The sequence below is a fragment of the Amblyraja radiata genome, chromosome 8 (assembly GCF_010909765.2).
Source record: "Amblyraja radiata isolate CabotCenter1 chromosome 8, sAmbRad1.1.pri, whole genome shotgun sequence".
NCBI lineage: Eukaryota > Metazoa > Chordata > Chondrichthyes > Rajiformes > Rajidae > Amblyraja > Amblyraja radiata.
Window position 1 is genome coordinate 62,463,634 of NC_045963.1, and position 26,592 is coordinate 62,490,225.

Genomic DNA, 26,592 nt, shown 5'->3' on the forward strand with positions numbered 1-26,592 from the left:
ACGGGAGGGCTGGTCCCCCAACGCAATATTCCACCTCTCCATCAATTCCAATATTGGTGGCCAGTGGGGGGAGGGGGGGGGGGGGGGGGCTTTCTGGAGTGCTAGTATGGGTGTTGTGGGCTGAAGGGACTAGTTTCCAGGGGACTAGTATGGACATTGTGGGCCAAATAGATTTTTGGGGTGGCAGCTCAGTCACTCAAGCGTGATGTGCTGGCAGCTCACTCACAGCTGGTGGGCTGGCAGTTGACTCATGGCAATTCCTTGAAATTCCATTTCAAGCAGGGTACAAGACAACTAAATTCAAGTGCAGTTTCATACCACTTCAAGCAGGGTGCAAGGCCACCAAATTCAAGTGTAGTTACATACCACTTCAAGGAGGGTGCAAGACCACCAAATTCAAGTGCAGTTTCATGCCATTTCAAGCAGGGTGCAAGGCCACCAAATTCAAGTGCAGTTTCATACCACTTCAAGCAGGGTCCAAGGCCACAGGGCCGGATTTACGTATAAGTTAGACAATCTTAAGGTTAGGCTCTCGAGATCTAGGGGGGCCTCTGCTCCCTCCATCGAGGTGTATTAAACTTTTGCGATAGTGGCGTTGTTACAAAACCTACCATCAGTGGCGCTGTGCTTGCGATTCCGGAGGCTTTGGTGGTGTGGGGGGGGGAGGGGTTAAAATGCAGGCAAAGTATATATTTGTTGCGGAGAGGGATTTGCTCCTTGGATCATTGGAAGTGCAGGACATAGCAAATGGTATGTATTTAACCCTTCCCCCCGCCGAACCTCGCTGCTGCACCTGGGGGCCTATTCACCTCCAATCCGCGCTGGGGGCCTACACATCTCCAATCCGCACTGGGGCCTATTATCCACCTTGCCGCCACATCTGGCCGACCCACCTCGCACTGAGCCCACCCAACAATGCCGCCGCACCGGGCCCATCCAACATCGCCGCCGGACCGGGGCTCTCCGAACATGACAAAGAAAAAGGTATGTAGTTTATTTAACCCTTTTCCCCCGCCGAACCGCGTCGCCGCACGGGGGGGCCTACACATCTCGCCGCCGCACGGAGGGACCTACACACCTAGTGGCCACACGGAGGGGCCTACACATCTAGTGGCCACACGGAGGGGCCTACACATCTCACCGCCGCACGGAGGGACCTACACACCTAGTGGCCACATGGAGGGGCCTACACACCTAGTGGCCACACGGAGGGGCCTACACATCTAGTGGCCACACGGAGGGGCCTACACACCTAGTGGCCGCACCGAGGGACCTACACACCTAGTGGCCACACGGAGGGGCCTACACACCTAGTGGCCACACGGAGGGGCCTACACATCTAGTGGCCACACGGAGGGGCCTACACACCTAGTGGCCACACGGAGGGGCCTACACACCTAGTGGCCGCACCGAGGGACCTACACACCTAGTGGCCACACGGAGGGGCCTACACACCTAGTGGCCGCACCGAGAGGCCTACACATCTCGCCGCCGCACGGGGGAGCCTACCAAATTCGCCGCCGCACGGGGGGGCCTACCAAATTCGCTGCCGCATCTGGGGCGGACTCACCTCGCTGCCCCACCGACCATCCGCCCACCGGGACCTCCCACGCTTTGCTCGCCACTCCACCGCCCTCCAGCAGCCCGCAGCCGTCGCTTTACCTGCAGCCTGGACTCATCACCGGGCCTGAAGTTTTCACCAAAGATACTAGAGGAGCTTCAGATGGCCTTCCCTAATGTGGAAGCAATCTTGTGGCTGTTTCTTAGATTAATGGTAACCAAATGCTCGGGAGAGAGGTATTTTTCAAGACTCAAAAGAATCAAATAATGTATTAAGGTCCACAATGTCTCATTAGAGGTTGGCTGCATTGAGCATTTTGTGCATTGAGAGTGACAAACTTAGACAAACAGATCTTGGTGAACTTCTGGATGAAGAAGGCGAGGAAAAAACATTTTTGCACTCAGTGTATTTGTAGTTTCTTTATTTCTTAATATTCCACATTCAATTCAAGAGACACTTATTGTCACATGCACCAATTGGTGCAATGAAATTTTGGGGTCATCATCCGACGTCAGAACGGGAGAACATTCTCAGCGGCTTGGACTTCCGAATCGGCCACTTCCTACCGAAGACTGCGGCTTCCGAAGTCCACAGGCTGAGCTGGGCGGAGATTCACGCTGGCGGCCCTCGGCATAGGGATCCCAGGGCTCCATGATGTTGAAATCAGTGCGCCCCGAGGCTGGGAGCTCCGCAAACCACAGCTCCATGATGTTGAAGCAACAGGCCCAACACTCCAGAGCTTCAAACGGCGATCCAGGTAAGACATCGCCCGCTCCGCAGTGAATCCAATATGTATTTTAAAACCAACTGTTTAATGACAAAATACAGTAGGATCTAAAAATGTCACACGGTCACTGTCAGGTAGTCATGGTCCTCTAGTCGTGGGGGTGGGGATGGGGGATTGGGGGGGGGGGGGATTTTTCATTGATGGGAAGAATCCTCTGCACTTGATGAGCGGAGGGGGACTGAGTAAGATGGCAAAAAATCACAGCCATAAGTGGTAGCGTTTTATCTAAAATCTATATACAATGCAAACAGGAAGTTGTCAAGTTTAGACTTTTAATAATTTGCCATGTCGAACCAACCGTCACCAACAATCACTTGCAGTGCTTTATTTCAAACCAACCACCACAGACCATTTTTGCCAACCATTCCTGCTTCTCCTCCTTGGGGACACTAGTCCTTGGGGACACTGGTGGCTGCAGGGCAATTGTTGGGGTGTAACATAGTTTCAGCTTTACACATCCCTCTATCATACCCCCCCACACCACCCCAACACCCCATTAATGGCAGAGACGAGGCTTTGCAACAGGGCGTCACTGGTCTTCTCGCCATCTCCTCCAGCTTCTCGCACACGGCGATGCCACTCTGGCACAGCTGCAAGGTGGCATTCTAGGCATCACTATCCTTCTGCTCAATCTGCTTCAGGCTGCTCAGGAACATGGACTTGCAGTTCGATGAGCTGCTGCCCAGCCGGCTGGGGTCAATGATCCCACTGTCCAACAACAGGTTGTGGAGTTGTGAGCTGGCCACAATCATCTTCATGGCTTTCAGGGAGATACTGGCCGAACTCATGGCACACTTGTCCACAGAGCCTGCTGCCTTCCTGTCCTTTATCTTCTTCATGATGACCAGGTCCACTAGGGGCACCGCATTGATGGCAGCCTCTGCCTACAGTCTGTCTGTTTTTCTGTCTTTCTTTTATTTTAGTCAGTTTCAGTACTTTGTTTTGGAGATTTCTTTAGTTTTTCTTTGTGGGGGAGGGGGGTAGGGTAAGGCGGAAACCGTTTCCCAGTCATTTCCTCGCGAGGACTCGACTATTCTCTGAGTTGCGTCCTCGCCCCCCTCCTCGCGGCCTACCACCTGGATTGGAGAGGCCTTTGGATGGATACATCGCAGAGCAGGTGAGTGTTGGGGCTGCTGCTTCAACATCGGAGCTGTGGTTCGTAGAGATTCCAGCACAGCTAGCGCTGACTTCAACATCGCGGAGTCCTGAGGCCCTTGGCCGAGGGCCGCCAGCATTGAGTCTCCGCCCAGCGCAGCCTGTGGACTTCGGGAGCCACGGACTCCAGTAGGAGGTGGCTGATTTGGATGTCCAAGCCGCTGAGGATGACCTCCAGTCCCGTCGTCGGACTTCCATCACCCCGGGCTTGAACATCGTGCCGCCCGTAGCAGCGACAGCGGGGGGGTTTGGGAGCCCCCCCCCCCCCGACCACGGGAGGACAACTGAGGAGGATGACTGAATTTTGGAGCCATGGGAGTTCCAAATGTGGCTGAAATGACAGGTATACCAACACTGTCTCTCTAGCATACTTGTAGCTACCTTAGAACAAGGCCGCTGTTTCAAAGGGAGTTCAGGGACTGCTGTGTTCTTTGTTTCTCTGAAACAAGACTCAGCCCTGATCCACCTGACCCTGTTACCCAACTTGAGGGCTTTTCCATTTGTCAAAAAAAGTTGCCACACATGATTTACGGTCAGTGATTTGTTGTGCGCTGGTTTGATGGTCTTAGCACAATTCTGCTCCCCTGACCGGGAATTACTCTTTTTAAAGTGCTATCCCTTTTATGTACTATTGGAATTCATCTCTACTATCTTATTGGTGGTCGACACACCACCCTAAACCCAATACTAAGATGGCACTAGACAAATTATATTTGGTTTTCAACTCTCATCAAACAGAAAACCAGGTTGCCCTGTTTATCATTGCTGGGGACTTGAATCAAGCTAACTTAGCAATATACTCCCTAAATACCATCAGCTTGCTCCTGTCCCAGAAAACACAGAATGTTAACACTCTAGATCATTGCTACACCATTATCATGTATGCCTATCGCACCATCGTTCACCCCCATTTCCTGCAACTCCTGCCGGCTTACAGACAGAGCTTGAACCTTGAGTTACCAATGAAGAGAGTAATATAGCAGTGGTCTGAGGAGGACAAATATCTACTTCAAGATTGAAGTAGTGATAGGAGCAGAATTAGACCTTTCAGCCCATCAAGTCTACTTCACCATTTAATAATGGCTGATCTATATGCACCCTCAACCCCATTCTGCCTTCTCCCCATAACCCCGGACATCCGTACCAATCAAGAATCTATCCAAAAAAACCCTGATTAAACCCCTCCCCCACAAGCAAGGGGCAATTGACAGCAGCCACTTCACCCACTTGCTACAGAGAGAGGAATTAACTGTACACACCCTCTGACCAGAGAGGAGCTGGTGGGAGTGGAGGGTTTGTGGTGGAGTAATATTGCCACACAGAGGCAGAGTAAGGAACTGCAGCTGTGAGCTCTTCATCGAGGTATTTATCGTGGTCACTAGCACAGCCTTTCTTCAAGTGAGGAAAAGGGTATTTGAAAAACAAGACCCCAGACCTGGCAGAAACTCATAGTTTCAGGCAGTAATGAACACTGAAAAATTCACCAAATTCAAAGAGTCATAGAGTTTATTCAGCAGAGAAACAGGCCCAAGAACCTGAAGCCTTTTGCCATCTCTACTTTGACAGCATTAATGTATGCCGGGGTGTGTGTACTGCTTCCTGATTGAATCATAATTGATTTTAACCAGCATCTGCAGTTCCTTCTTACACAATCTCTTTTGACTTGCTGATGTTGATGGAAAGGTTGTTGTCTTGGCACCAGGTTATGAGGTTCTCAATCTCTATTCTGTACTCCTTCTCATCATTATATGATAACTGGCCCACCAGGTTGGTGCTGTCTGCGAACTTGTAAATGGTGTTGTATTGGTATTTGGCTGCAGTCATGAGTATCTGAGGAGTTTAGTAGGGGGCTGAGAACATCCTTGTGAGGCGCCAATGTTGAGGATTATTGTAGAGGATGATTCTGTCTCCTATCCTCACTGATTGTGGTCTGTTGTTCAGGAAGTCAAGGAGCCAGCTGTAGGGGGGATAGCTGACTCCAAGTTCTTAGAGTTTAGGGATGAGCTTGATTGGGATAATGGTATTGAAAGTAGAGCTGCAGTCTATGAATAGGAGTCTGGCATATATGTCCTCCTTATCTTGGTGTTGCAGGGATGAGTGTAGGGCCAGGGAGATGGAATCAGCCCTGGACCTGCTGTGGTGGTAGGCGATCTGCAGTGGATCAAGTTTGCTTGGCAGGCTTCACAACTATTGGCAGTTATAGCTTGTTTGTAGAAATGTTTTCAATTATTTAAATACATATTTTTCAATATCGCTGTTATAAAGCACAATGAAGAGCTATGGTTGTAATATTGACGACTAAATGGGACCCGTTGTCACACGGGAGGCCTGGTCCCTCAATGCAACCCATCCCCCCAACGCAATATTGCAGGCACGGCTCATTTCCCCTTAACCCCCAGCACTCCCTCCCCTTCCTCCACACTCCGTCTTCTTTCCACTCTCCCCCTCCCCTGCCCCAATCCCTCCTTCACCTCACCCTCTCCTTTCCCCTGCCCTCAGTTCCTCCCTCCCTCCATAACTCCTCTCCCCTCCCTACCCCCCTCCTATCCCTCGATCCCCACTCCCGACCTCCCCCTCTGCCCTCCTCTCCCTCTATTCACCACTCCTCCCCCACTCTCCCCACCTCCCCCACTTTTCCCCTTCCTACCCCTTCCTCTCCCTCAAACCCCACTCTCCCTCCTCACCTCCCCAGGATCATTCCCCTCTCCTCCTCCCCTCCCCCAATCCCTCCCTCACCTCTCCCTCCCTCTCCTTTCCCCTACCCTCATTCACTCCCTCTCTCCCTCCATAAAAAGCAGCATCTGCAGTTCCTTCCTCCACAGGTCATTCATTGTTAGCTGTGGTTTAGATCCCGTTGACTTGACGATTGGGCCAGTTTACATTGTGTGTGTGTGTGTGTGCGTGTGTGTGTGTGTGTGCGTGTGTGTGTGAGTTACTCAAACTCCACGCAAACTGTTCGACCACCCTGCAACCTGACTCTCCCTCCCTCCATCTGCCCACTCCGGCTCAGCCGCCATTAGGCCCGTCCCCGTTCTGCTCAACCGCCCACTGCTGCCGCACAGTCCGTCCCCACCCTGTGAGTGAAGCGGGAGAGCCCACGGTGCAGGAAGGGGCGCCGCCATCACGGCCGTGGCATTGACTGATAAAAGAGACCAATCTGCATGGCGCTGACTGGCAGGTTGGAGGAGATGCAGGTGAACCTCTGTCGCACCGTGAGACCAAGCGTAGGCTTGGCAATTGTTTAGCCGAACACCTCCGCTCAGTCCGCAATAACCAACCTGATCTCCCTGTGGCTCAGCACTTCAACTCCCCCTCCCATTACGAATCCGACCTTTCTGTCCTGGGCCTCCTCCATGGCCAGTGTGAGTGAGTACCACCAGAAATTGGAGGAGGAGCACCTCATATTGGTGCTCTTTGGGTAGTTTGGTACCAAACCTTGGGTAGTTTGCACCCTAGCGGCATAAACATTGACTTCTCCAATTTCCGGTAGCTCGTGCTGTCTCCTCCCCTTTCTCCTTTCTTCTCTCTTCCCCCCCCCTCCCCCCAACCGACATCAGACTTAAGAAGGGTTTCGGCCCGAAACGTTGCCTATTTCCTTCGCTCTATAGATGCTGCTGCACCCGCTGAGTTTCTCCAGCACATTTGTCAACTTTCAATATTCCAGCATCTGCAGTTCCTTCTTAAACATTCATTGGATTGGATTAGTATTGGTATCAGATGTCATGTGCACTGATATACAGTGAAGAACTTTATTTCATATGTTATCCAGGCAAATCATACCAGACATGAGTACATCAGGTGGTGCAGAATGAGAAAGAATGGAGAGTACAGAATACAGTGTCACAGCTACTGAGAAGGTGCAGGTGAAGAAAGTGAAACGGCCGTAACATCATAGATTAGAAGATAGGAAATACATCCCTATGTCCTTTCAAGCGCCGGATAACAGCGGGGGAGAAGTTGTTGCTGAATCTTGTGGTTTATGCTCTCAAGCATTTGTATCTTCCGCCTGTCAGAATTTTGGAGAAGATAGAATGATCCAAAGTCACATAATTCCAGCAACTTTCCATTAGGATAGAAAATCGCCAATCCTTTTATTAATCCCTTTATTGATAAAGTGATCCCCTTAATCCTATTATTCTAAAAAGACAGACAAAATGCAGAAAATTACAAGCCAATTAGCTCAACATCTGTGAAAGGGAAAATGTTAAAATCTATCCTTCTGGGTTCGATTCGGGTTCGAGTGCTGTCTGTATAGAGTTTGTACATTCTGCCCGTGCCCTGCATGGGTTTTCTCCGAGACCTTCGGTTTCCTCCCACACTCCAAAGACATACTGATTTGTAGGTTAATTGGCTTGGCGTGAATGTAAAATTGTCCCAAGTATATCTAGAGTAGTGTTAATGTGTGGGGATCGCTGGTCGGTGTGGACTTGGTGGGCCAAAGGGCCTGTTTCCTGAATTTAAGACATAAATGTGTGCCTAAGGATCTGGTGCAGGGGGAGGGCTTCTGGTATATGGAACATTGGGCTTTCTTCCAGGGAAGGTGAAACCTGTAGAAGAAGTAAGGATTGCGCATGAAATGGAAGCACACTGATATTCTGGATGGGATTTGCTGCTTGGGAGTGTTTAAACGAATCTGGCTGAGGGGCCTGACCCAAAGCATTAGGGTGGGAGATTGGGAAATAGAGCCCGGTGTAGATGTCAATATGAGTAGGTGCAGCAGAGACGATGTGCAGGGACAATTCAGGGAGTGAGGAAGGTCTGACAGATTAAACTGGATAATTTGATGCCAGTAGCCTGGTGGGTAAGGCAGGTGAGTTCAGGGCATGGATTTGTACTTGGGACAGGGATATTACAGCCAGTACAAGGCTGGGAGAAGGGCTTGAATGTGATCTGTTGCATGATTACATTTAACTATATGTTGATGTCATTGGCCCATCTTGGATCTGGAGTAGATCTGCAGATCTTCCCTTGGGGAGAGAAATCCATCTTTTTGGTTTGTATAAGTATGTACAACGTGCTTCCTGCTACACTTTTGAGTGACCATCTCTGATGTTAAGGCTATACCCATCTTAAACCTCAGCATCACTGTCCAACTGGGTTGGACCATTCTCATCTATTCTCATCCATCTGTTCACAGCTGGAGACTCGGCGTCAATGATTTCCTTGCACACATCATTTTAAGTTTAAGAAACTGGCCTTGACCTTCATTTCTGACCCTCAGCAATTTCCTCCAGGAAATACAGAATCACTTTCTTTCAGTATCATGTGAACTCCCAGGTCTCTCAATGCTCTGCTGTCTCTGAACTGTCAGGGTGCATGTCTCATATACAGGACTGGGTAAGTGGGAATTTCCTTCAACTCAACATTGGAGGATTGAATCTAATATTTTTGGTCCTTGCTACAAGCTCTCTGATTCCAACCTCTCTGCCTGTTACTTCCACAATTCTTAGTTTGTATGTCGCTCTTAGTCAGTTTCAGTTTAGTTCATTGTCACGTGTACCGAGGTTAAGTGAAAAGCATTTTCTTGCATGCTAACCAGTCAGCAGAAAGACTATACATGATTATAATCAATCCATTTACAATGTATAGATACATGCCTGATCTCTAGACTTGGTTGCTCAACCGCACTCACGGATTGCCTTTCTTGCTTACCTCTGTGTACACAAGGTGTTCATGAACACTGCTGCTATGCTTTAACTCTCACCACTGTTTAACTGGGAAATTAAGAAGGTCAGCAAGCACAAAGATTCAATCGTAATATTTTTGTGCTCTTCCTCTAGGTATGTTACAATACTTACCTTCAGCAGCGCTGCAGTTCTGCCACTGGCCGTGTGCGCAATTTTGGCGCGTTTGAGGTGGGGGCGGGGTTAAAACGCGATTTTCTCTTACATTGTCCTGGATTATATTTTGTCGGAAGCGACAGTTCAAGCGTTTGCTGAAGAATCGTTCCGACGACCGTTCTGTGTCTTTTTTTTTTTTTTTTAAATCGCCCGACAATTTCAATGCTGGAGTCATTTTAAAACCAGCTTCTAAAGCCGTAAACGCCGAAAACAGGGACGGATTTCATGTAGGTGACAGGTAAAAGAAAGACGTTTATTTTTATATATAAAAGTGTTTCTTAAGATGCCTTTAGTTCACATTTTATGTTGCGAAACGGCGATTTAGTCCCCATACGAACCGGCATGCCGATATGGGGATATAAATCACCACAATCTCAACGTTCCAAATGGTCCCGTTCCAGTAAAACCCACTTGCAAGTTGATTTAAATGGCCATTAATTTACAGGTATTAAACATTCCTTCCATTTGGCCTATAAACCCGTGACAATGAGATTTAAAAAACATGTTTTATTGTGAATTCTTGTGTGAATGTCATTTGGACACTTGGGCTATTTAAAAATGTTAATCTATTCTTAATAAATTGATAGATGTTTAGATCTAGTAATTGAATTTTGTAATTAGTTACAATGAGGTAACTAACTAATTATATCCTTTCATTTCAAGCCATCTAAGTAAGATTGTTTCATATTTGTTTCAGAATGCTTCCATCTATAATAACTGAACTAATCACAGCTTTTGTGTTCAGTCAATGGAAAAGCAATAGGGAACAAGATGCTTATTTCCGAGTATGATAATGGCCATAACATTTTTAATACTGAAGATATGAAAGTGAATTAGGTGTCAAATTAAACTTCTTTTTATGTTTTATCGGATGGGGTAAATTACAGACTCGATTTTTAAAATCTCAAAATTTTGTAACATTACTACTTCCTTGGTCTTGCTCTCCTGTAATCCGAAACTCTGAAATCTGCTTCAATTCTGGAACTTCCCAGATTACTGCTCTCCTCCAGTTCTGGCACCATGTACATGCCCTATTTTGATTCTCGCAACCATAGGAAGATGCCAAGACCCCAAGCTCAGGAACTCCCTCGACCTTCCTTCCATCGTTACGATGCTCCCTAGAAACTGCAGCTTTGACAGAGCACACAATAATCTGCTGCCTCATCAACTATCAGACATCATGCAAATTATCTCCACTGAGTGAATGAATGAGATATTTCTATCTAAATCAGTGATGAAGTCCAACTGCAAATCATGTATTTACATATTCATATTTAATAACAAGCATAGTGATATATGGATCATTGAAATCACCGTGCAAACATTTCAGTATAAGTGAGGTTATCCACTTGGGCGGCAAAAACAAGGGGGCAGATTATTATCTCAATGGGGTTAGGTTAGGTAAGGGGGAGGTGCAGCGAGACCTGGGTGTCCTTGTACACCTGTCATTGAAAGTTGGCGTGCAGGTACAGCAGGCAGTGAAGAAAGCTAATGGAATGTTGGCCTTCATAACAAGAGGATTTCAGTAAAGGAGTAAAGAGGTTCTTCTGCAGAGGTTACTATAGAGCTCTGGTAAGGCCACATCTGGAGTATTGTGTACAGTTTTGGTCTCCTTGTGATTGAGGCAGTGCAGCGTAGGTTCACGAGATTGATCCCTGGGATGGCGGGGCTGTCATATGAGGAAAGATTGAAAAGGCTATGCTTGTATTCACTGGAGTTTAGAAGGATGAGGGAGGATCTTACAGAAACATATAAAATTATAAAAGGACTGGACAAGCTAGATGCAGGAACAATGTTCCCAATGCTGGGTGAGTCCAGAACCAGGGGCCACAGTCTTAGAATAAAGGGGAAGCCATTTAAGACTGAGGTGAGAAAAAACGTTTTCACCCAGAGAGTTGGGAATGTGTGGAATTCCCTGCCACAGAGGGCAGTGGAGGCCAAATCACTGGATGGATTTAAGAGAGAGTTAGATAGAGGTCTAGGGGCTAGTGGAATCAAGGGATATGGGGAGAAAGCAGTCACGGGTTATTGATTTGGAATGATCAGCCATGATCACAATGAATGGCGGTGCTGGCTCGAAGGGCCGAATGGCCTCTTCCTGCACCTATTTTCTGTGTTTCTATGCTTCTAATACAGGATATTGGTTGATATGATTTATTCATGGCCAGCTGGAAACTTAACAAGGCTGCACAGACAGTTGGATGTATCTGACTCAAATCACTGTGAACGACATGTGGCTTAGATCAGTGCCTTGAATCATTATAAACTGTGGGAATAATTTAGAAATATCTGAACCATATCCCTCAATATCAATGTTTAACTTCATCTAGATAGTTAAATATATTTCCTAGAATTTTTATGCTGGTATTAACCTAAACATCTCTTTGTGTGGTTGTAAAAATATATATAATATGTGCCAGAGACCCGGGTTGGGTGGGAGTGTGAGAGTGTGTGAGTAGGAGAATCTGTGGGGAGGTGGCGGGGATGCGGGAAAAATAAAAAAATAGTCTTATTCAGGATTAATATAAATGGTTGGCCTAGACTCGGTGCTGGGTGACTCAATGACTTGTGAAGATAACATAGCATTAGGGACCCGAGGTCAGAGAGAGAGAGTTGAATAAGAAAACTTTGATCACATCACTGCAGTGACACGGTGTTTTGTGGAAATGTGGGAGGAACAATATATGAGATTAATGCAGTATCATTGTAAATGAGTGGGCTGTGGTTGGCCTAACCCGAAAGGCATGTTTCTGTGCTGGATGACGCAACCCCTTAAAAATAAAACTTCATCACGAGCCACAGAGAGAGTAAGAGGAATAAGAAAACATAGATTACATCAGTTGCCTTAAGTGACACAGTGCCATGTGGCATTACACCATGTGGCACATCACAGTTATCCTGCTCATTGACATCTGAATCTGACCACTCAATCGCCCGCAGCTGATGACTGAAAGTTGTCAGCATGTTAACAGTGTTTGGCTCCAAATGCAGAATCTTCCCCTCTAGCAGGTTAGGCAGCTTTAATATGTAGTCAATTACGTCCTGTAGAACAATGATCAGAGCATCCAGATTCAGGAATTTCTCACTGCGCCATTCCAGCACTTCCACTTTCCCGAGCAGTTCACTCATACTGAGTGTTCCATGTTTCAGCTGGCAATCTATAGCGAAGAAATATTCCAGTCGCTCTTGCTGCCTGTTCAGTTGATCGTCCACAGCTTGTATTCTTTTTTCAGTCTGGTGAATCTCGTTTCCCATCTTCTCTATGCGTGAGATACAAGATTGCAGATCTGATGAACATTTTGAAACTTTCTTCTCTCCTCTCCGCACTTCTTCACCAAGCAATCGACAATTGCCCTCTGCCTGAGCTCTGCTGGCTTCACAAACAAGGGCAGATATACCTCCTGTGGGCAGAAATGATTTTACTGAATGAAATATTTAATTTTCATTATTAATTGTTATAACACTCAATGACGAGCTTGCTGTGCTTTGGATTATATACTGATATCTGGCCAGTGGACAAGGCCATTCATGAAAAATGTTGCTCAATAAGCAACAGTTCACCAAATTATGTGACATAGATTTTGCAGCATAGAAATTGGCCCATCAGCCAAACTGTAGGGATAGGAAAGAGCAATCCCTGCCACATCTTCTCTCCGAAATCATCCTCCCTGGAAAGTCTCCATTCCTTGTCTCTGTTCCCTGTCATGTGCCGGGGAGCTGCCAGTAGAGGGAAGTGCCTTGTGAGAAAAGTGCGAGTCTTTGGCTCAAGAGTGTTCGGTGAGGAGGCTGAGGCAAGGAGGCTACACTTGTTGGAAATTGAGACTTTTGTCTTCTGGGAGAAAGGGGAGTAACCATGGAGTGCAGGAGACCCCAGTGGCTGTGCCAGATGGAAACAGGTACACCCCTTTGGGAGCTGTCGAAGCAGACGACACTTCCAGACCAAGCGGCGGACAGGTCGGTGACTCCATGCCTAGTGATGAGACTCGAATGGCGAGACCAACGTCGGGCAGAGCTATAGTGGTGAGCACTCCATTGTCCGAGGTGCGGACAGGCAATTCTGTGGCGGCAGGCGAGATGCGAGGATGATCTGTTGCCTCGCTGGTGCCAGGGTGCAAGATATCACAAACCGAATTCAGAACATCCGCAAGAGGGAAGGTAAACAGTCCACAGAAGTTGTGCACGTGGGCACAAACAACGTTGGGAAGAAAAGGAAGAAGGTTCTGCAAAGTGATTTCAGAGAGCGAGGAAGAAAACTGCAAAGCAGGACATCTAGAGTGATTATCTCTGGATTGCTTCCGGTACCTCGTAATAGTGAGGGCAGGAACAGCGAAATTGGGGTTCTGAATCTGTGGCTGGTGAAGGGAGCAAGGATTTAGCTTCATAGACTACTGGGATCTCTTCTGTGGAAGGCATGACCTGTACAAAAGGGACGGGTTACACCTTAACTGGAGGGTGACCGACGTTCTGGCAGGCAGGTTTGCTAGTGCTACACATGTGGGTATTAACTAAATAGTCGGGGGGAGGGATTGACAAATTGGGAGTATAAAGATGGAGTTAAAGGGGAAGTGAGTTTAGGAAAAGTGACAAAGGACTCCCGTGTTAGTGGGAATGAAAGTTCAAGAAGGGATAAGTGAGTAAGGTCAGGGCCAATAGTGACCGGTGTGGGAGGGGAGGTGAACACCGAAGTCAAAGTGATGTATATGAATGGGCAAAGTATAAGAAATAAAGTGGATGAGCTTGAAGCTCAGTTAGAAATTGGCAAGTATGATGTTGGTGGAATTACAGAGACATGGCTGCAAGAGGACCAGGGCTGGGAACTGAATATTCAAGGATATACGTCCTATCGAAAAGACAGACAGGTGGGTGGAGTGGATGGGGTAGTTCCTGAGAATTGGAGGGTAGCTAATGTAACCCCACTTTTTAAAAAGGGAGGGAGAGAGAAAACGGGGAATTACAGACCAGTTAGTCTAACATCGGTAGTGGGGAAACTGCTAGAGTCAGTTATTAAAGATGGGATGGCAGCACATTTGGAAAGTGGTGAAATCATTGGACAAAGTCAGCATGGATTTATGAAGGGAAATCATGTCTGACGAACCTTATAGAATTTTTCAAGGATGCAACTAGTAGAGTGGATAAGGGAGAACCAGTGGATGTGTTATATCTGGACTTTCAGAAGGCATTCGACAAGGTTCCATATAAGAGATTAGTATACAAGCACACAGTATTGGGGGTTCAGTATTGATGTGAATAGAGAACTGGCTGGCAGACAGGAAGCAAAGAGTAGGAGTAAACGGGTCCTTTTCACAATGGCAGGCAGTGACTAGTGAGGTACCGCAAGGCTCAGTGCTGGGACCCCAGCTATTTACAATATATATTAATGATTTGGACGAGGAAATTGAATGCAACATCTCCAAGTTTGCGGATGACACGAAGCTGGGGGACAGCGTTAGCTGTGAGGAGGATGCTAGGAGGCTGCAAGGTGACTTGGATAGGCTGGGTGAGTGGGTAAATGCAGTATAATGTGGATAAATGTGAGGTTATCCACTTTGGTGGCAAAAACAGGAAAGTAGACTCTTATCTGAATGGTGGCCGATTAGGAAAAGGGGAGATGCAACGAGACCTGGGTGTCATAGTACACCAGTCATTGAAAGTAGGCATGCAGGTGCAGCAGGCAGTGAAGAAAGCGAATGGTATGTTAGCATTCATAGCAAAAGGATTTGAGTATAGGAGCAGGGAGGTTCTACTGCAGTTGTCAGTTACAAATCACAACTCAAAACACACCTGTTTGGATTAGGATACCCGACATAACTTCCATCATGTTCACCCTGATTTTAATGACTTAAAATGTTTTGTGTATTTTTTGTTATTTTTGTTTTTTGTTTTTAATCAACTTGATTTTAATATTGATAAATGTATTGTGATTTTATGTCCTGTAAGGTGTCCTTGGGTGTCCAGAAAGGCGCCAGCAAATAAAATGTATTATTATTATTATTATAGTTGTACAGGGTCTTGGTGTGACCACACCTGGAGTATTGCGTACAGTTTTGGTCTCTAAAGCGGCCTTTTCACGGGGCGACTTGACGCAAGAGTTAACCGGAGTTTAACATCGTGGGAACCTCGTGCGATAACAGTGCGGCATTCGTGGACCACCGTGGACCACCGTAGCGCTAACGGCAGGTCATCGTGTAACTTGGTCACTCGGGAGAAAATTCAAGAAAGTTTGAATTTCTCCAAGAGTGACTTGTACACTTGTGGTTGAGTATTGCAACATTATATGAACGTAGTGGCCAGTGCGATATCCGTAATAACTCTTGCGGGTACCGTGGGAACTCCTGCGAACGGTGAACCCGGAAGCTGGACAGAGGGAACGGTGAGTAAAAATTATCTTATGTGGGATTGAATTTAAAAAATAAATAAAAATAAAGATTTGCATCCGCATATGGACATCAACCTATTCATGAGTTATGTTAATGAGATTCAAGAAAATAACTATAATCTTTAAAAGGGACTTTAAAAGGGACTTTACTGAAAGGTTACGCATTTTTATGGTCCGTGAGAAATTTTTCACATGTACTTCTTTGAGAGATACAGGTCGGAGTCCTCGGGTCCAGGGGTCCGGAACGCTACCAATCAATGTTGTACAGAGACCCGTGTAAGGAGTGAACTGCACATGCTGGTTTAAACCGAAGACAGACACAAAAAGTTGGAGTAACTCAGCGAGTCAAGCAGCATCTCTGGAGAAAAAAAGCTGATGTTTCGGGACGAGACACATCTTCAGACTCAATTCCGATTAGGCTGTCTGAAGAAGGGTTCCGGTGTTGGGGGAGTCCAGAACCAGGGTCCCAGTTTTACAGTCTACCGTGGGAACTCTTTAACTCAGTAAAGTAAAGTAGCCTTTATTGTCATATCAGCGCACAGGCAGCAGTTGACTGTTGCTCTATTCAGTTTCCCAGGGGGTCGGGACGGGACTGGAGTTGGGAGAGAAAGGTGGGGGAGTCGAGGGAGAGGAGGGGGAGACAGATGGGGGTGTCTTCATTTACTGACGGCGGGTGTCTGTCACTGAAACAGGCAGGTGAGATTTCACATCCACCTTGTGTGTGCCTCTCTCTCTCTCTCCCTCCCTCTTACACAGGCTGAGAGACTCTGCCTCTGTGAGTGTACGTCTCTTTCTCCCCCTCTCCCACACACAGTAAGACCGAGGTACTGTGCTCAGTCCATCTGTGTCTCCCACATACACAGTAAAATATGTCTCCAAATGAGCCAATTCAACCAAGGGAGGATATATATAGTGTGTGAAAAAAAAAGTTACATCATTTGTGTCACGTGTAGTTCACGATGTTCATTCAAGATTTAACGGGAAAGCTCGGGAAACGGACAAGTTCACTCGCACAAATAGCAGAAATGCCGAGTACCGTGGGAACTCTTTATCTACTGCCGTTATATCGTGCGAGACTCGTGCTGGACCACGACCTCTTCACTCTGGTGACATCTTGCGTCAACTCGCCCCGTGAAAAAGCCCCATTAATCTGAGGAAAGACATTCTTGCCATAGAGGGAGTACAGAGAAGGTTCACCAGACTGATTCTTGGGATGTCAGGAAGTTCATATGAAGAAAGACTGTATAGACTCGGCTTATATTCGCTAGAATTTAGAAGATTCTAAAATGCTAAAAAGATTTACAAAATTCTTAAGAGGTTGGACAGGCTAAATGCAGGAAGATTGTTCACGATGTTGGGGAAGTCCAGAACAAGGGGTCACAGTTTAAGGATAAGGGGGAAATCTTTTAGGATCGAGATGAGAAAAACATTTTTCACATAGAGAGTGGTGAATCTCTGGAATTCTCTGCCACAGAATGTAGTTGAGGCCAGATCATTGGCTATATTTAAGAGGGAGTTAGATGTGGCCCTTGTGGCTAAAGGGATCAGCGGGTATGGAGAGAAGGCAGGTACAGGATACTGAGTTGGATGATCAGCCATGATCATATTGAATGGCGGTGCAGGCTCGAAGGGCCGAATGGCCTACTCCTGCACCTATTTTTTATGTTTCTATGTTTCTATGTCTATGTTGGTGAGGAATGAAATTCAGTCCCTTGCGAGGGGTGACATAGAATCAGGAGATATAGTCAGTATGGATAGAACTGAGGAATTGTAAGGGTAAAAAGACCATAATGGGAGTTATCTACAGACCTTCTTGGATCCTTAGAGCACCTTGTACTGGAGCCTACCAGGAAGGCAATTCTGGATTTAGTGTTGTGTAATGAACCAGATTTGGTTAGGGAACTCGAGGTAAAGGAACCATTAGGAGGTTGTGACCATAATATGATGTTTTAATCTCCAATTTGAGAGGGAGAAGGGTAAAACAGAGGTGTCGGCATTACAGTTGAACAAAGGGGACTATGGAGCCATGAGGGTGGTGTTGGCCAAAGTTGACTGGAAAGATACCCAAGCAGGGATGACAGTGGAACAACAATGGCAGCTATTCCTGGGAAAAATACAGAAGCTGCAGGATCGGTTCATTCCAAAGAGGAAGAAAGAGTCCAATGGGAGTAAGGACCAACCGTGACTGACAAGGGAAGTCAGGGACAGTATAAAAATAAAAGAGAAGAAATATAACATAGCAAAGATGAGTGGGAAGCCAGAGGATTGGGTAACTTTTAAAGAGCAACAGAAGATAACTAAAAAGGCAATACAGGGAGAAACGATGAGGTAGGAAGGTAAGCCAGCCAAGAATATAGAGGAGGAGAGTTAAAGCTTATTTAGATATATGAAGAGAAAAAAATAGTTTGGGCAAAAGTTGGACCTTTGAAGACGGAAAAAGTGTGAATTTATTATGGGGAACAAGGAAATGGCAGATGAGTTGAACAGGAACTTTGGATCCGTCTTCACTAAGGATGACACAAACAATCTCCCTGATGTACTAGTGGCCAGAGGATCTAGGGTGACGGAGGAATTGAAGGAAATTCACATTAGTTAGGGAATGGTATTGGTTAGACTGATGGGACTGAAGGCTGATCAATCCCCAGCGTCTGAATGTTCTGCATACAAGGGTACTTAAGGAAGTGTTTCTAGAAATCGTGGATGCATTGGTGACCATTTTCCAATGTTCTATTGATTCAGGATCAGTTCCTGTGGATTGGAGGGTAGCTAATGTTATCCCACTCTTTAAGGAAGGCGGCAGAGAGAAAAGAGGAAATTATAGACCAGTTTGCCTGGCATCGGTGATAGGGAAGATGCTGGAATCAATTATAAAAGATTAAATAGCGGCACATTTGGATAGCAGTAGCAGGATCGGTCCAGGTCAGCATGGATTTACGAAGGGGAAATCATGCTTGACTAATCTGCTGGAATTTTTTGAGGATGTAACCAGGATAATGGACAAGGGAGAGCCAGTGGATGTAATGTATCAGGACTTTCAGAAAGCATTTGATGAGGTCCCACATGGGAGATTAGTGGCCAACATTAGAGCACTTGGTATTGGGGGTAGAGTGCTGACAATGGGTAGAACATTGGTTGGCAGACAGGAAAAACAGGGTAGGGATTAACGGGTCCCTTTCAGAATGGCAGGCAGTGACTAGTGGGGTACTACAAGGCTCGGTGCTGTAATAAGGGATTAAAAGTAACATTAGCAAATTTGCAGATGACACAAAGCTGGGTGTCAGTGTGAACTGAGAAGAGGATGCTATGAGAATGCAGGGTGACTTGGGCAGGGTGGATGAGTGGGCAGATGCATGGCAGATGCAGTTTAATGTGGATAAATGTGAGGTTATCCACTTTGCTGGCAAAAACAGGAAGGAAGATTATTATCTAAATGGTGTCAAGTTGGGAAAAGGGGAAGTACAATGCGGTCCTTGTTCATCAGTCACTGAAAGTAAGCATGCAGGTACTACAGCAGGCAGTGAAGAAAGCGAATGGCGTGTTGGCCTTCATAACAAGAGGAATTGAGTATAGGAGCAAAGATCTCCTCCTGAAGTTGTACAGAGCACTGGTGTGACCATACCTGGAGTGTTGTGTGCAGTTTTGGTCTCCAAACTTGAGGAAGAACATTCTTGTTATTGAGGGGTGCAGCATAGGTTTACAAGGATAATTCCCGGGATAGCGGGACTGTCACATGTTGATAGATTGGAGTGGCTGGGCTTGTATACTCTGGAATTTAGATGGATGAGAGGGGATCTTATTGAAACATATAAGATTATTAAGGGTTTGGACATGCTAGAGGCAGAAAACATGTTCCAAATGTTGGGGAAGTCCAGAACCAGGGGCCCTAGTTTAAGAATAAGGGATAAGCCATTTAAAGTGGAGATGAGGAAAAACTTTTTCACACAGAGAGTTGTGAGTGTGTGGAATTCTCTGTCTCCGAGGGTTGTGGAGGCCGGTTCTCTGGATGCTTTCCAGAGACTGTTAGATGGAGCTCTTATGGATAGCGGTTAAGGGATATGGAGAGAAGGCCGGAACGGGATACTGATTGTGGATGATCAGCCTTGATCACATTGAATGGTGGTGCTGGCACGAAGGTTCAAATGGCCTACTCCTGCAACTATTTTCTATTGTCCTTCAAGCATGTCAGATGATAAGGAAGATTTGACACAAATGTTTTCACCACAGGAAGAATGTGGTGTATGAGACATAACTACAAGATAAGGAACTGGTCGCATCAAACTGAAGTAAGCAGAGCCTTGAACTACTGAAGAAGAGTCCGAAGATGGGACCCAACCTGAAACGTCATTTATCAGTGTGACGATTGAGGATAAATGGGGATCCTGTGGATAGGGTGAGCTGTTTTAAATATCTGGGAGTCCACATCTCTGAGGATATGACATGGACATCACACGCCACAGCACTCGTGAGTAAGGCAAGGCAGCACCTTTACCACCTCAGGCAATTGAGGAAATTCAGAGTGTCTCCGAGGATCCTCCAGTGCTTCTACGCAGCGGCTGTGGAAAGCATCTTGTCCGGTAATATTACCATCTGGTTTGGGAATTGCTCTGCCCAGAACAAGAAGGCTCTGCAGAGAGTAGTGCGTTCGGCCGAACGCAATATGGGAATTTCACTCGCCCCCCTGCAGGAACTATACATCAGGAGGTGCAACTCCAGAGCCAATAAAATCATGGGAGACCCCTTCCACCCCTGCAACGGACTGTTCCAGCTGCTACGGTCAGGCAAACGCCTCCGTTGCCATGCTGTGAGAAAGGAGAGGTTGAGAAGGAGTTTCTTCCCAGAGGCCATTCGGACTGTAAATCTCACCAGGGACTAACTTTACTGAACGTTTTTCCTTCCAATATTTAATATGTAAAAGAATATGTGTGTGTTTATGAGTGTGTTTATAGTTTGTTTCTTTGTCTTTTTGCACAAAGTTCACGAACATTGCCGCTTTTCATTTCACTGCACATCTCGTATGTGTATGTGACGAATAAACTTGACTTGACTTGAACGAAGGGTCCCGACCCAAAACATCACATCCATTTTCCCCAGAGATGCTTCCTGACCCTCTGAGTTATTCCAGCACTTTGTGCTGTTTGAAGTAAGCAGAAATTCTCTCTTACAGCAGCAGGATAAGGCCACGATCCCTCAGGTCTGTCCCTAATCTAATGTAATTGTGGCCAGTCAGTATTGACATCAACTTCGGACACACTTCCTCCAGTACCATGAGCTCTTCATTTATGCCCTGGACTTATGTGGCATCTTGTCAAACGAGTTTTGGAATTCTAGAGGGCCACAGAGAACATGGAAAAGTACAGCACAGGAACAGGCGCTTTGCCCCACAATGTCTGTGCCAAACATGATGCCAAGCTGAACTAATCTCATGTGCCCACATGTGATTTATACTCCTCCATTCCCTGTATGTCTAAATGCCTATCTAAAAGCCTCTTAAATGTAATGATTGTATCTGCCTCCACCACCATTCTTGGAGGTTTGTTCCAAATACTCACCATCCACTCTGAAAACAAAAACTTTAAAAAAAAATCATTTAAAAAAATATTTCACCTTGGGTAAACCTGCACCCTCGCTGAAACAAACTTGAAGATATATTGTATTTATTAAGTTTCCCTGTCAAATTCCCATGTAATGACAGCAAATTGGTCAAACAGGCTTTACCTATTAGAGACGGGTTCCTAGAACAGTATGTCACAGAACCGACAAGGGGGGAGGCAATCTTGGATCTGGTCCTGTGTAATGAAGCAGGATTAATTAAAAATGTCATAGTTAGGGACTCGTTGGGAACAAGTGACCACAATATGGTCGAATTCCATATTCAAATAGAAGGGGAGCAGGTTGAAACTCAGGCTAGGGTGCTTAGTCTAAATAAGGGGGATTATGAAGGTATGAGGACTGAGCTGATCAAAGTTGACTGGGATAGCAGACTCAAGAATAAGACGGTACATGAGCAGTGGTGTACGTTTAAGGGTCTACTGTATAACCTTCAAGAAAAATTTATTCCTATGAAGAAAAAAAGGGGTAAGGGTAAGAACAGTCAGCCATGGCTCAGTAAAACTATAAAGGATAGTATTCGGCTGAAGGCAAGGGCATATAAGGTAGCCAGAGATAGTGGGAGGGTAGAGGATTGGGAAGCATTTAAAGGTCAGCAAAAAATAACTAAGAGATTAATTAAGACGGGGAAAATAGACTATGAAAGGAATTTAGCAAACAACATAAAAACTAATAGTAAGAGTTTTTATAGCTATATAAAAAGAAAAAGGGTGGCTAAGGTGAACGTTGGTCCATTGGAGGGTGAGACTGGAGAGTTGTTGGTGGGGAACATGGAAATGGCAAAGGCATTAAACGAGTATTTTGTATCAGTCTTCACCATAGAAGACACAAAAAATATTCCAACGTTGGATAAACAGGGGGCGGTAGGAATGGAGGAGCTAAATACTATTAAGATCACCAAGGAGGTGGTATTAGGGAAATTAATGAGACTGAAGGAGGATAAATCCCCTGGGCCTGATGGATTACATCCAAGGGTCTTGAGGGAGATAGCGGTGGGGATTGTGGATGCATTGGTGATAATTTTCCAAAACTCCCTGGAGGCAGGAACGGTCCCAGTGGATTGGAAAATGGCCAATGTAACACCTATATTTAAAAAAGGAAGTAAACAGAAAGCGGGTAACTATAGACCGGTTAGTCTAACATCGGTGGTGGGTAAAATGTTAGAGACAATTATTAAAGAAACACTAACGGGGCACTTGGATAAACATGACTTCATCGGACAGAACCAGCATGGTTTTGTGAAGGGGAAGTCCTGTTTAACGAATTTGCTCGAATTCTTTGAGGAAGTAACAACCCGGGTGGATAAAGGGGAACCGGTGGATGTGGTATACTTGGACTTCCAAAAGGCTTTTGACAAGGTGCCACATAAGAGACTATTGCTAAAAATAAAAAATTATGGAATTGGGGGTAATATATTAGCATGGGTAGAGGATTGGCTAACAAATAGGAAGCAGAGAGTGGGGATAAATGGTTCATACTCGGGATGGCAACCGGTAACTAGCGGGGTTCCGCAAGGGTCGGTGCTGGGACCCCAGTTGTTCACAATTTATATAAATGATTTGGAGGAGGGAACCAAGTGTAATATATCAAAATTTGCGGACGATACAAAAATGGGAGGAAAAGTAGGGGATGAGGAGGATAGGAAGAGTCTGCAAAAGGATATAGATAAGCTAGGTGAGTGGGCAACAACTTGGCAGATGAAGTTTAATACTAATAAATGTGAAGTCATTCACTTTGGGAAAAAAAATGATAGGGCAAGTTATTTTCTAAATGAGGAGGAGCTGCGTTGTAATGCAACGCAAAGGGATCTAGGGGTATTAGTACATGAATCACTAAAAGTTAGTATGCAGGTGCAGCAAGCAATCAGGAAGGCCAATGGAGTTTTGGCCTTTATTGCTAGGGGGATTGAGTATAAAAACACGGAGGTCTTGCTGCAGCTGTACACAGTATTAGTGAGACCACATTTGGAATACTGTGTACAGTTCTGGGGTCCATACTTAAGAAAGGATGTACTAGCCCTGGAGGCAGTGCAGCGAAGGTTTACAAGATTAATTCCTGCAATGAGGGGATTGACATATGAGGAAAGGTTAAGTAGGCTGGAACTCTACTCTTTGGAGTTTAGAAGAATGAGAGGCGATCTCATTGAAACATATAAGATCGTGAGGGGCCTTGATCGGGTGGATGCACCGAGGATGTTCCCAATGATCGGGGAAACTAGAACTAGGGGACATAGTTGCAGAATAAGGGGGGGCTCTTTTAAAACTGAGATGAGGAAGAACTTCTTCACCCAGAGGGTGGTTAATTTATGGAATTCACTGCCCCAGGGAGCAGTGGAAGCAGAAACTTTAAATATATTTAAGACTAAAATAGATGGATTTTTAGCTGCCAAGGGGATAAGGGGCTACGGGGAGAGGGCAGGGATATGGACCTAGGTATGGTTAGTATAGTAAGACCTGAGTGATCTCCTGGACAAGTGTCGATCGCCTAGATTGGGGTCGGAGAGGAATTTCCCGGATTTTTTTCCCGAATTGGACCTGGGTTTTTATCCGGTTTTTTGCCTCCCCCAGGAGATCACGAGGTTTTTGGGGTGGAGAGGGGTGATAGCGGTATAAAGGGGAGGGTAGTGTCTTGTGTTCTGTGTCTTGTGTCTACTGTTTGTGGGTAAGTGTGTCTGTTTAGTGTTCAGCCATGAGCGAATGGCGGTGCGGGCTCGACGGACCTGGTGGTCTACTCTCGCACCTACTTTCTATGTTTCTATGTTTCTATGTAAAACTGTGTTGACTTGGTTTCCTACAAAATCAGCTACTTCATCTTTTGATTTCTCACTAGCACCCTGCCAACAAAAAAATGTTAGATTCATTGGACCATAACTATCTCCTTGAACACGGGAGTCATATATGATACTCTTCTCAAAAGCTTCTCTTGAGATCCTAATTTTTGTTTTCATTCATGCATCCACAGCAAAAAAAAACAAAAGCAAATTGCGTCAATTGTTGGATATTCGGAAGACATTTTCTTTCCCATTCCCACTTAACCGAGGCTGCATTCACCACCACTGCTCTAATGAAGCCCATTTAAGCTCAGGGACTGCACCTCATCTCCCAATGGGACACAACTTTGGGAATCAACACTGAGTTTGGGGCATTGAGATAATCAACCATCCCAGTCACCTGTTGTTATTCTCGATTCCCTTTGTCACCCACTTTCACTGAACACCTTTTGTCATCTAAAACCCTCCATCCTCCACCCGATCACAGATCTTGCCGGTCTCTCAAGATGTACTCCACATCTTGAAACTGATTTATTTCCATTTTTTACACAGTTCTGATGAAAGGTCATAGACCCTTCATCAGATAGCTTGTAGCGTTAACGCATCTTCTCTGTCCACAGGTCCTGCCTAACCCACTAAATGTGTCCAACAGTTTTATTGGAAAGGAACGAGTCAGTGTTTAACATCTTTTCATTTACTCTCAAGATCCGTTGCAATGTATGTAGTCTGAAAACTGCTGCTGGATGTTCTGAACTTCCCTCTCACTCGGACTTCTGACAAATCAAAATGAGGATGAACTAATACATTCAATCTATATTTGGATCTTCATTTCACATTAACTCACCTGCTATGGTGCCAATAATGGGAATAAGCATTATCCAAATGCTCACATCCCGCCCAGTTTCCATAGACTTCTCATGTTCCCTTTGTGCCTGCAAAGCTCTCTCTGCCACTCTCAGTGACTCTGTTAAGCTATGCATGTATTGTTCTTGCTTGTCCTTCTCCTCTCTCATGGTTGGAAGCTGTCCTTGTAAAGCGCTCAGTTCCTGTTTCTTCTGTTTCATCTCTTCTTGCATTCTTCCTTTCTCTTCCATTAGGTTCTCACAGACTGATTGAACCTCTCTCAGATAGCCAAAAGCCATGCCATAGGCCTCCTTTGCTTCACAGTGTGCTTTCTGGACCAGCCGCTGGATCACATCCACATCTGCTTTATTCGGGGCTCTGTTCCCAATCCTGGTCAGTTTGCTGGCCAGCAACTCCACAGTTTCGACCTGTTTTGAGAGACGCTCTCCAATCTTGTTGGCAGCTTCTGTCTCCGTAAAACACTTTGCAACCGCCATGGTCCTTTTAGAAATACAGAGGAGGGATATTAATAACGTTGGGGGCTCCAGGGTCCTGGATTATCCTTATTTCCTCTTTTGAACAAACTATATTAATAGTAAGATTAAACGAGAATTTACCAGTTTGAAGTTTGATCTTTATTTTATGAGGAGTTACGATGAGGAATTACGTGAAGAAGCCCGCTAGGACGCATGCGTGCCATTCTTCAAAGCAGCGGTGTGAGATCACAGATAACTGTAATGACTAAACATAGTAAGATTAGAGAAGAGGTACCAGTTAAGTATATGATCTGGGTGGGAGCGGAGGGCACGTAATCCCTCATCGTAACTCCTCATAAAATACAGATCAAACTTCAAACAGGTAAGTTCTCGTTTAATCTTACTATTTTACTTCGGAGTCACGTGAGTGACTACGTGAAGATTTCAAAGCTCTGTGATTTCATGCCGTGGAAACGTCCATGCACACGTCTGCCTTGACTGTGGGAGGAATAGTGTTAACATAATTGCACATGATTTGTTAATGAAATCATAAAATTTATTAACACAAATATAACCCTATTTATGGGTTTTAATTATTTACAGAATTTAAAATTCTTTCTGCAAATGTTCCAGTGTCCCTCACTGGTTTGTTATAAAATAACTGGAAAGTTCTTTCCCCTGACCATCCTGCTGCTTCGAGGACTTGGTCCATGGGAACATCCAGTCGTACTGCTGCTGATGTAGCTGCGGCCCTGGTGGAATGAGATTTGAACACATTAGTATCCACCCCAGCCAGCGTCAGTACCTGTTTCAGCCATCTCGAGATTGTCTGGACCGTCACTTTTTTGTGAGGTTTCTTATGGCTGATCAGCAGTCCCTTCTCATTGCCTCTCAGGTTTTTAGTTTTCTCCATGTATAGTGATAAATGTTTTACTATACAGAGGCGGTCATCTGCAGGGTATGACCTGAATTGGATGTTGAGGCCCGCCGATCCCTGTCTGTTTTGTTTCACCAGCTCGAAAATATGAAACGTAATATCGTCTGGTGAGGAGGTCATGTTGTCCAGTCTAAGTTTTTGCAGTTACACAAAATTGCTGGGGAAACTCAGCGGGTGCAGCAGCATCTATGGAGCGAAGGGACAACCTCCTCTCTAACTCCACTAAGTTTTTGCAGTGAC

At 45.7% G+C, this 26,592-nt stretch overlaps 1 protein-coding gene across 1 annotated transcript; it reads right to left on the reverse strand.

Moving 5' to 3' along the window:
* Nucleotides 1-5,147: 5,147 nt before the first annotated feature.
* Nucleotides 5,148-25,436, reverse strand: LOC116976509. Its single transcript, XM_033026401.1, has 3 exons — nt 24,941-25,436; nt 12,218-12,744; nt 5,148-5,333 (listed from the first exon to the last, which is right to left on the reverse strand). The coding sequence occupies exons 1-3, from the start codon at nt 25,434-25,436 to the stop codon at nt 5,148-5,150; spliced, it is 1,209 nt and encodes a 402-aa protein (XP_032882292.1).
* Nucleotides 25,437-26,592: the final 1,156 nt, after the last annotated feature.

Excerpts from the sequence above, each read along its gene's own strand:
- LOC116976509 (XM_033026401.1), bottom strand. The coding sequence starts at position 25,436 with ATGGCGGTTGCAAAGTGTTTTACGGAGACAGAAGCTGCCAACAAGATT. Across the intron at positions 12,745-24,940 it reads CATTATTGGCACCATAGCAG|GAGGTATATCTGCCCTTGTT; the intron begins GTGAGTTAATGT and ends TTCTGCCCACAG. Across the intron at positions 5,334-12,217 it reads ACTGTGATGTGCCACATGGT|ATACTCATGACTGCAGCCAA; the intron begins GTAATGCCACAT and ends TAAACTCCTCAG.